The following is an 11170-nucleotide window of genomic DNA, read 5'->3' as shown; positions in this document are numbered from 1 at the left end:
AACAATTAAGCTGTGTTCTCTCTGCGTGCGCCGCACCCCCCCCCCCCCCCCCCCCCCCCCCCCCGGTGTGGTCATGCGGTGTTCGGCCAAACGCGTCGTGCTCGTTGCCCGGTGCGGCGGCGGCGGCGGCGGCGGCGGTGCCGTGGCCCGTAGTGGAGGGTTTCGGTCCCTTCTCACGTTGCTTTCTCCGCATTTTCGTGATGGGTGGAAGGAAAAATTTTACTACTAGTACCAGGAGAGGTTGCTGCGATTCGAACGTTGCCTTAGGCTCGCCGGCACCTACCCGAGTCCCCGACCAAGCACTTGCTACAGTGTGTGTTTTGGAAGGAAAATGTTGTTGAAGTGTGTGTGGGGTTGAGTGGCTTTTGTTTATCTTGCTTTTTGCTTGCAAGTTAATTTTGGGGCTTTCTCGGGATCTTGCTTCCCTCAAGCCTGAAGGAGATGTGCCCGACAGGTACAGGGAATCTCTCGACACATGGACGGGTTACACGCACCGTTCGTCTTACCTTATAATCTATACTATTAAGTTTATTTTTGTAGTTAGAATAATATTTTTTTCTCGCAACAATTCAGCTAGAATAATATTTTTCAGTCAATTTAGTCAAAGTTTCAGCGAGCCAAATGGGGCATAGGATCGTTCCTTCGTGAGCGTCGGACCACACGTGTGATCATTGCCAACTCGTTTGCCGCTTCTTCTCTAGCTTTGCTTCGGAAGAAACGCTAACCTCCAAGCAAGAGGTACGAAGGCCTTTGTTCTTATTAAAAAAACACTAAAACATTGGATGATTAAAAAAGAATAGCGCTAAGTACAGCCATTTAGTATACTGCCTTGGTCCGAAAATGATGCAATTCCACCTCTATCCATAGTTCAACTTTCTACGGTTTGACTAGGATTATAGAAAAAATATATCAATATTTATAACATAAGATAAGTGTATAATGAAAATATATTTTATAACAAAACTAATGACGCTTATTTGGTATTATAAATAATAATAAGTTCTTATAAAAATGTGATTAAACTCAATAGAATTTGACGTGATCAGATGCTGGAATTGTATTATTTTCTCAATCAAATACCTTCAGTGTGCCCACAGCACTAGCTTTTAGTCAGGTAATGACCAATTCCAAAAATTCTTGGACTTAAAGCTATACCATGACTCTTTTTATTTTTGAGAATTATACCATTACTCTTCGGATTCACTTAAGCGTGAAACGGGCGATCGAGGAAAGACCAAATATGGACCAAGAAAATTATGATCCTTTGCATACAAAGGTCCACTAGATCTCTTTTCTAACGAATTATTTTGCTATTCTTCTTCTTCCATGCAAGCACAACCTCACAAAATGTTGTTTGAATCTGCATTATTTTGCATAGGTCTGGGATAGTGGGATCTGGTCATCCGGATGAAGAGGTTACGTTACACTAAGGCTCTGTTTGTATGTAGATATTGAAGACGTTGGCATTGAATTGGATACAATACCAAATCAGTCTGGTATTGGAAATGGCTTACAATGCCAAAGCTATTGTTTGGATGTACACAGAATTGACCCATCTTCTCTACCCATCTCCACCACACTACCAAACCCTTCCTGTAACTGCAGAGGAAGAAGGAGAGACCGCCAGAGCCTAGGGAAGAGGAGCGCCGGAGCCGGACCAGCAGAGGCGTTGGGCTTAGGGCGCACGCGGAGAGGGAGGCGTCGGGCTTGGGGCACATGCAGAGAGGGAGGCGTCGAGCTTGGGGCGCACACGCAGAGGGAGGCATCGGGGAAACTCGACCGCGGCCATGGGGGAGCTCGATCCCAGGCATGGATGCGCCTCCACAACTGCTCGCGCATGCGGAGGAAGAAGGGGCGCCGAATACATAGGAAGAAGGGGGGAGAAGGCGGCGCTGGATGCGAGGTCGCCGGATGCGGAGGAAGAAGGGGTCGCCGACCATGGAGGAGCTCGAGCACGGTCACGTATGCGCGCATCTCCAATTCCCCCCAATACGGAGGGTCCGAGCTCTGTATTGCGGGCGACAGGAAGCAGGTGTAGCGAATACAGCATTGAAGTTGATTTCCAATTCCAAACTCTAAACCATCCAAACAGGGGCATTTTGTGCTATCCAATACCAATGCCAATTCCAGAGTCTCAATGTCTAGATCCAAACATAGCCTAAAATACTTCCTAGTCAGTAGATCATTGGCCCCAGGATATACATTCTCAAGAAGGGAACATTTGGATCTTCACTGTAACAGATTTGGTAACATCGGATCAAGTAAAATAAGCAGAGACGCACTACAGAGACAACCAATTGACCGAGGAGTGGACTTGAAAGATAAATAACATCAGTGGGCGCCTCTTTCACCTTTTGGTGCTGAGGCGCTGAGCAATGGCCTCTTTCATTTTTTTTAAGAGAGATAATTGTCGGGCCTGCTTTGATGCCTTGTCGCTTTCGAACTTTTACTACAGCAGCACACGTCGCTAGATTTCGTCCGCCTTTTAAACGTTCGTTCAGACCCCAGGCATCTTTTAATGGCGTCAGGTCGTGATTCGTGCGTGAATCATGATGCCATGCGTTTGCTGAGCCCTGAACCCCTGATGAGTGGCAGCAACCAGCAGGAGCGTGGACCGACCGGCAGGCGCAGGGCAGGAAGGAGCCGCCGTCCCCCGTCCCCTGATCCGGGCCTTTTTTAATTGAGGTTAGAAATAAGTATTTGACACTGTAGCACTTTCGTTTGTATTTGATAATTATTGTTCAATTATGGTCTAACTAGGCTCAAAAGATTCGTCTCGTAATTTATAATCAAACTGTGTAATTAATTTTTTTATCTACATTTAATACTTCATACATGTATCAAAGATTTGATGTGATAGAGAGAATGAAAAAACTTACCATCTAAACAAGGCCCCGCTAGAGAAAGGGATGAGAAGAGAGGAGATCACCAGGGTCCGGGGGACACCTCTCTTTGTAAGTGCTTGTTTAGTTCCTAACCAAATTCTTAAAAAATGCTACAGTAGTCATCACATCGAATCTTGCAACATATGCATAGAGCATTAAATGTAGACGAAAAAAAACTAATTGCACAGTTTGGTTGAAAATTACAAGACGAACATTTTGATCCTAATTAGTCCACGATTGAACACTAATTACCAAATAAAAATAAAAATACTACACTAGCCAAATTCTCAAAAATCGCGAACTAAACACAGTAAGACCTACGGGGCTGCTTGCTTCGTGTCTGAGGAAGGCAGAATAGAAAAGTTGCAGCGGTGTTTCCCTCTCTGTTTGCAGCCTCAAGTACAGAGTGGCAGCGACAGATATTTTCAATGGATACGGTACCGACGGTGCATGTCCTGCTTCAGGTCAATGCTCGGAGTAATGCCTCGTGAGTGAACACTTTTCAGAGTGGCATGACACCAGCCAGGAGCACCCAGCACCTCGCCAGTTCGTAGCTGTACGTAGGTGCCTGAACCTTGATTAGTTTCGCTGGGTTTCGACTCATCCTAACCCAATTTGATTAGGACTTAAAGATTTTATTGTTGCTGTTATAAATATTAATGTTTGATCAATCTTAAAAGTTTAACTTCTAGTACTGTTCTACATTGTTTGAGACCGAGGGATAGTACTGTACTGTTCTCCTGATCAAATGCAGAAGAGAAATTCAGAAAACGCCCAGCAGGGAGGAGCGTGGGGGCGGTGGCAGTAGTAGGTGAGGCATTTACTGGGTACGGATCTTTCATGTGACGTGATGTCATGTTAGGCTCACCGTCGGGTCGGGTGTCCGGTGCCGCGCCGTGCGCCCTCCCGTTGGCCGTTGTCCCCGGTGACGACGAGTCGACGACCACACGGAGAACACGCCGCACTGGCTGTGGCTGGTTTCTCTTCAGGTTTCAGCTGTAAAATCTACTCTTGGGGTGGTAGTAGATTTGGATGATCTAATCTCTAATTAAGCATTTGTTTATCCCATTCCCATGATCAGTATAGGAGTAATGTAAACAAGACCAGATCCGGTGCACTCGCAGCTGGTCTCACTCCGCGCCCGTGCGCCGTACCTGTGACTGTGAGTCGTGAGATGAGATGAGAGCTCTGAGTGCAGTACAGTGACCGGAGGGCATGTGGGTGGGTGTGCGTGGATCTGGCAGCGCGGACGACCGTTCAACCCTGAAGGGCAGCAGGCCAGAGCTGAGCAAAGCAGCCAAGCAGGGCAAGGGCCTGTTTGATATACTACGGGGGGTGACTAAAATTTAGTGTGACATCAAACGTTTAGATACTAATTAAAAAAACTAAACATAAATTAATTATAAAACCAATTAAACAGACGGAGACTAATTAAGCCTAATTAATTCATCATTAGCATATATTTACTGTAGCACCCCATTGTCAAATCATGGACTAATTAGACTTAATAGATTCGTCTCGCAACTTAGTCTCAATCTGTGCAGTTAGTTTTGTAATTAATCTATATTTAATACTCCAAATTAGTGTCAAACATCCGATGTGACCGGGACTAAAATTTAGTCCGTGGAACCAAACACCCCCTACCTCTGTCCCCTAAGACTCGCTCCAACAAGAAACCCATATGGACACTCAAAACCAAAATAGGTAGCAAGAGACCCAAAATCAGTCTCCAACAGAGTACATATACAGGAAACATATTCTGGGTTGCCTAAGAGGCACAACCCAAATATGAGCATCCTCTCTCCTGTAAATCCATTTGCAGAAATGATTCTCTTTTGGGTCTTGTTGTTGGAGAAGATGTTGAATATGTATTGAAACTTTTGCCTGTAGCGCTACCCAAAGGATGAATGGGTCTTGTATTTTAGGTGTTGTTGTTGGAGATAGCCTAAGGATACAACTATGAGTCGCGTGCCAGTTAGAGTGTTTCATGTTTAATCAAGTTTTCAGTAGATAGTATTCACATTTATAGCTCCAACATAATTTATTATAAAAATGCATTTTGTAATTTATCTAATGATATTTATTACATTATAAATATTTATATTTTTTATTTATAATTGATCAAACTTGATATATTAAAATATGACATTGTTCCATAATTGCATTCTCTTAAGGACGAAGAGAGTATATACTAATAACAAAACTAAAGTTTAATACCTACTGCCTCCTTCCTCCTCAGTTGGTTCTAAATTAAAAGAAATTTAATTTTTTATACATACATTATTTTTTATATATCTAGACATAGTACATATCTAAATACATAACAAAAGATAAAATATTTTATAATTTAGAATGGAGGAACTACTATAAAAGATGACATTTTCAAATATTAAATAAAACAATCTTAAATTTAACAAAAGTTATATAAAACTGTACTAATACTTAGCGTACCAATAAGTATAGTTAACTTTATGATAAGTTTTCGTAATGCACCTTTTTGGAGTTATAAAAGTTGATAATATTTACTATAAATTTAGTCAATTTATGATAGTTTGACTTGACGACACTTAGAATTGCATCTTTTGGCAATGAAGGTAGTGAAGTTTAATTCTAGATCGTCCAACTAACAAAGGCACTTCCAACTCAGAAACTAGATGATTTCTATGGCCACCAGATCATCTCCAAGAGTCTTTCTAAAATTTACTCTCTAAATCATCATTCAAAAAGTCATTTGAGTAAAAATCGTTTTCTATATCTTTGTATCATCTAACAACTTTTCTATAGCTTGTGCGCACTCTAGAGATCCATCCTCGCTGTCCATCTTTAGCTAACGAGTAACCCGGATTTGAGGATGTCTATAGTTGGAGATCCATTTAAAGATATCGTTAGAGAGTTTTTTTTTTCATCAAAATCTCTAGTCCTATAAATTAGACGGGATATAAAGAGTCTCTTGAAGTTGTTCTTATGTGTCAACTAAACAAAATGATAATGTGTCATTGTAGTTATGAAGAGAGAAAATAAAACACTTTTTATATAGAAAACTATGTTACACGAGAATAAAGATGTGAAGAGATGTAATTAGTACATGATATAAGAGAGAAGACATTTGAGTATGCAAAATTTAATTCTAAAGAAACTTTCCACTGTGAATGTGGTTTCTATTTGTAGTGTCTACTTAACTTGATAAGCATGGAAACCATTTCATAGTTTCTGGACTATGACTACCCTAACTAGTTCATTAATTAACAAGAATTAGTTCTAATAACGAGTGGACTAATATCTAGTTCTATGTAATCTGAGTACGTAAAATATAATTCTAAAGAAACTTTTCATTGTGAATGTGGTTTCTATTTGTAGTGTTTACTTAACTTCATAAGCATGGAAACCATTTCATAGTTTCTGGACTATGACTACCCTAACTAGTTCACTAATTAACAAGAATTAGTTCTAATAAGTAGTGGACTAATATCTAGTTCTATGTAATCTGAACATAGCTTGTTTTTTTTTTTGTCTCTCATCTAGGTAGCATCTGTTGTACAGACGCACAGCCCGGGGGTCCAAACGAGATTTATTTTGGGGGCATGCCCCGCTGAGACACGAGGGTTGCGAGCACAGGGGATCGAACTCGGGCCGGCAGCTCTCGCACCCGAGAAGCTAACCACCGAGCTACGCGCTCGTTCTCGTAATCTGAACATACCTGCTTGGCTAAGAGCACATTTACTGATTCTTTACCCTCCTGCTTATATAAGCTTGTATCCAAAAGCCCCAGCTTATATGTTCCTAAAGCTACAAAGGTACTAGTAGCTTATCTTCAGCATCTTATAAGCTGGATTAAACAGGTCCTAAAGCAATGAACGATTAATCTATATTCATTTCGAACCTAGTGAACAAGATTTATTTCCTACCTTTCAGTAAGGCGATTACCATTCGCAACTATTATGAACATGAGATGTGACTCTGAATGTGAAAATTTAAAAGAAAAACGTGTCGCTTAAGTGACAACGAGCAAATATCATCGTCTTCCGGTTAGCAACAGGAGAGTGAAAAATCTTTCGCCCCTTTGAACTGCACTGTGACTTGTTGACATTGTTCATCAATACACCAAACGAAATCTGATTTTCGCTTCAAACAAGCAGCAAGTTATTTGCATGTACATATGCAGCCGTAAATTACAAGATTATGCAAGTAGAGCAAAGAAAGTTGGCATCCCAGAAAGGCTCCATTTTTTAATCAGTGACGAAACTGGAGCTGCTTCTAAATGGGACTAAGATTTGGATCGACTCAGGTAGTCCTTATGTAAGGTTTTCCAGCAGTAAGCCATTTCTTCAGCTCTCAACCTGAGCATAGATGATCCCTCGACATGGCTACTACTTTGGTGGGCGCCGATCGGGGTACAATATGTCCTGAATATTTTCCTTGATATAATGGGCTGTTTTGTTTAGATTCTTTGCAACACCTGAAGCGACCAGTCCAGCACTCCTCTTAAACCTGCACCATCCATATACATCAGAAAGGCAATATATCGATGTGGGGGCTGGGGACCAAGAAGATATATGAACAGTAACTTTCCTTTCCAAGAATTCCTGCCTCGACAAGTTTGCAGGTCTCTGTTGTCCTTGTTGGTGAGAGCGGGTGGTAGCTGCTGCTAAAAGAAACATGAAGACATTACTATGATGAGTTCAGTCTCCACAAAAGATCAACACCAGAAACGGTTCACTGAGTGCAAGAAAAACAAGAGACCAGAAAATAAAAATAAAACCAAAACCAAAACCTTCAGGATGACAGATCGTTTTGACTAAACACCATAACAACATGGCATAATAGTATAGTAGTAATACAACCAGTTCCTGTCTGCATTTATCAAATGAAAAGAAATGATCCTATGTACAATATCATATTTGGCTATAACACTGCAGCTGGTTTTTGTTCAAAGTATAGTCCATGTCGAACCTAATGTGCTCAGTAGGAACAAATCATTCCATCTTTAACATAGGATCACTGGAGATGAAATTAGAAGAGGATGAACCAATAGATATATAACATCAACAGAAAACTTCACATACCATCCTTTGCAACATGTGCTGGAGCTTGTTCAGCTGTCGATGGTTTTCTCTCAACCAATCTGCTGTCCACCAATAACTGCAGGGACATTTCTCACTCCTGTTAGGACTGTGCACATAAGCTTATCATATGAGAAGCTTCAACAAATAGAAAATGTATGGTACACCTATTAGTGAATCCTAAAAGTTACATGTACTATTAGGAGGTAGAAAGTTCGTTCATTGCATTCAAAGAGCACAGCATTCTCAAGAACAGAATCTGACAGCAAAGCATATGGAGCTTTTTTTTTGTTACCATTTCTTCGTATTCAGTGAGATTGAACCAAAGGATTCGCAGGAGTCATATGTGCCGATGAATCTTTTCAGGATGATTAGGAATCAAAGCAGTGATTCTTTGTAGTGCATGAGGCAGTCAAAAGGTGACATCAAATTACAGGGTTAAATCAGGATTGGGTTTTTTTTTTCATATGGTGACGATGGTGCTGGTGGTAGGCAGAAAAAAAAACACTCAAAAGGAGGTCAAGACTAAATAAAAAGGTCAATATAAAATGGTTACCAGCGGAGAAAAAAGGAAACTTTCACAAGGAATAGCAAACATAAGGGTGACAGTAATGGAATGTCCCTCCTACTAGGAGGGTAACAAAACCTGTCTCTCCTTGTATGGTTGTATATGCACTAGCATAATCATGCATCCATGTAGTTAATCATGGAATTAGTGTCCATAAATCTTTCTAAACTATAAATCCTGTTCCTACATGAGATATGTGGATTGCTGATTTGTCAGAATATCGACAAATCTTCCATGAAGGGAAGGATGCAGAGAGATACTCATTGGTCAGCCCATTATTTTGTTACACTACAACAAAATCTGAAGAAATTCGTGGCCCTATACTATGTTCTAATCACTCACTACATATACTGTGCTATGTTTCCTAGATATGAAATTTAACAGAAACAAATGAGATACACACGCTGGCAGCTGCATTGGGCCATTGGCCAAAAAAAAAAAAAAGTAAAAAGAAAATCTGCTAAGTTCAGAGATTCTCAGATTGTAAAAGGAGAGGAAAACCAACCTCGAGGCCCCTGCAATACGGCAGCAACGTCTTGCCCTCGCTCTCACCACCCTGGCCGTCCCTGTTGTCGACGAACATGGAGTAACCCGCGCACCCGTACCTGAACCGCCTGAGATCATGCCCCTGCGCCGTCGCCTCCTCCTTAGGCTCATCCACCACGTAGTTAGGAACTAACACACCAAATCATCGATAACCTCATGAGATCTTCGGATCAGGCGTAAAGCCGGACTTTTTTTTTTCTTTCAACTTTCAAAGAAACAAAATCGCATCCAAAAGTAGACAAATTTGTGGATTGGGCCGCAAATACCAATCGGGTTAGGGTTTGTGACCTTGGGGGATGGAGCGGGGGATCCCAACGCAGATTGGGTTGTAGCCGCGGGACTTGAGCACTGACGAGTAGTAGAGGCATCCCTTGCACGACTTTCCCTTCCGCGGCGGTGCCGTACCAGAGGCGCCTCCGGCCGCCGCGGCACCGGACTCCGGCGATGCCTCCACCATCTCTCTTTTCCCCTCCGTCCTCTCCTACCTCCGTGTCGATCTGACCTCTGACGGGTGACGGCGAAATTAGCTATCGAAGGGAGAAAACCGTGCTGGCTGCCATGTGGGACCGTGACTTTGCGCCTTGTAACCTTGTTGCTTACACCCAGCGAACCGATAGATCCGCATCGCAGGGCTGGTAAAGAGTCCTAGAGGCACTCATGTTGTACTTTTGCACGTAGCACCCCTGTCAAAGCGATATTTCCTCTTCCGAGCCCATCCATCTCCTCCCCGCGCAAGACGCAGGTGCAGTGAGAACCGAGCAGAGCTCGGGTGGCTTGCTCTGTCGGTGGACAGGCAGCCGGCGCGAGTTCGATTCCTGTGAACCCCACTCGTGTCTCTCATTAGGGTTTGTGCCTAATTTTGTTGCCTCTCGCATGGAGCTACAAAGGAAATACGACGTGCCTCGTCGTCTACAGGTCTATGAATCCGGTGATCTCAAGAAGGACGCGATTCCGAGATCTGAGTATAGTTGTAGGTTTGCTGGTGTACGTGTGGTGTGAGTGTGGTGTGCGTGTATAGGATTGGTGTGTGTCTGTACATAAGCAGATACTACAGTTGTACCCAGATAAGAGGCACCAAAAGACGCAGGTGCGGTCACCGCATCCCCACGCTTTGTTTTCAACTTGATTAATCTCGGTTTGTAACAGATGTAAAGATAGTTTAGCTACCATCGGTGGAGGTTTAGGAGTTGGTGATTCAGACTTGTTTATGGATCATGCACCGAACTTTGTAATTCATAAGGCTGGAACCAACTAAAATAGAAGCCTTGTTTCCGTGACTCTAGAGTGATTTTGGTGAGAATTAAATATAGTGCAGCTAAATTGAGAAGTGATTCTTGTCTCACCTCTACTAGAATCTATGCGTAGCTTTGCTGTTCAACTGAGGAGTAATTCTCAAAGATAATCTGCTCTGAGAAGCTCTGCCTAATGCCCCATAGATCTTCATCAACTTTGTTCCTCACCGAGACATGCGCTTCGTGTGGTTGGACCTCGTCACCGATTCGGCAAGGCACCTAGCCCTCGCCACCACCTTCGTCATGAAGTCTGTTGTCAACAACAATGTGGTCAGACTCAACCCATCTAAGTTGGTCATGCCATTACCGACAACATCTCTAGGGTTTTGCCACCGTCAAATAATTACCCACCTCCATGATTGTGAACACATAAAGTAACCCATTAATTTGTATTTAAATCACCCATTTATGCTATTGTTACAAAACATCATATAGAGCAACCATAAATTTACATGTAATACCCTTTGTCATTATAATAGATAAGTACTTATCTCTTAAATTTTCTTCAAAATTACCACTTATGTAGTTATTAAAAAAAGAGTTAAATGCATGAGATATCCTTGAACTTGTCACGAGGTGTCACTTAGGTCCATGAACTTATAAAATGCATTTCTGGGTACTTAAACTTGCTGAATGATACACCGCAGGTCCATATTTACCATGTGGGCATTTTATCTGACGTGGTGTTACCATGTGACGGGTAAATATGCAAGGAACCCCTTGAAATCTAAATGGAATATCCCCACAGGGCATCTAGGTTCTATCCTCGCCAGGCCATTGAAAGGTCCTTGTTTGATTTTGGTAATTGAGTGACAACCT

At 42.2% G+C, this 11170-nt stretch overlaps 1 protein-coding gene across 2 annotated transcripts; it reads right to left on the bottom strand.

The window, feature by feature from the left end:
- Positions 1-6922: 6922 nt before the first annotated feature.
- LOC136552179 (uncharacterized) lies at positions 6923-9608 on the bottom strand. Of its 2 annotated transcripts, none has more exons than XM_066543713.1 (5): positions 9348-9608; positions 9019-9188; positions 7949-8024; positions 7457-7530; positions 6923-7375 (listed from the first exon to the last, which is right to left on the bottom strand). In XM_066543713.1, the coding sequence occupies exons 1-5, from the start codon at positions 9514-9516 to the stop codon at positions 7253-7255; spliced, it is 612 nt and encodes a 203-aa protein (XP_066399810.1). In that variant the 5' UTR covers positions 9517-9608; the 3' UTR covers positions 6923-7252. The 2 variants fall into 2 exon arrangements, with proteins under 2 accessions (XP_066399810.1, XP_066399813.1); XM_066543716.1 differs by having other exon boundaries at positions 7457-7527.
- Positions 9609-11170: the final 1562 nt, after the last annotated feature.

The sequence above is a fragment of the Miscanthus floridulus genome, chromosome 4, assembly GCF_019320115.1.
Source record: "Miscanthus floridulus cultivar M001 chromosome 4, ASM1932011v1, whole genome shotgun sequence".
In the NCBI taxonomy this organism is placed as follows: Eukaryota; Viridiplantae; Streptophyta; class Magnoliopsida; order Poales; family Poaceae; genus Miscanthus; species Miscanthus floridulus.
Note: the sequence above shows the minus strand (reverse complement) of the source record. Positions and strands in the feature narration are given on the sequence as shown.

Excerpts from the sequence above, each read along its gene's own strand:
- LOC136552179 (XM_066543713.1), bottom strand. The coding sequence starts at position 9,516 with ATGGTGGAGGCATCGCCGGAGTCCGGTGCCGCGGCGGCCGGAGGCGCC. Across the intron at positions 7,531-7,948 it reads AGCACATGTTGCAAAGGATG|CAGCAGCTACCACCCGCTCT; the intron begins GTATGTGAAGTT and ends TGTTTCTTTTAG. Across the intron at positions 7,376-7,456 it reads CGAGGCAGGAATTCTTGGAA|AGGTTTAAGAGGAGTGCTGG; the intron begins AGGAAAGTTACT and ends TATGGATGGTGC.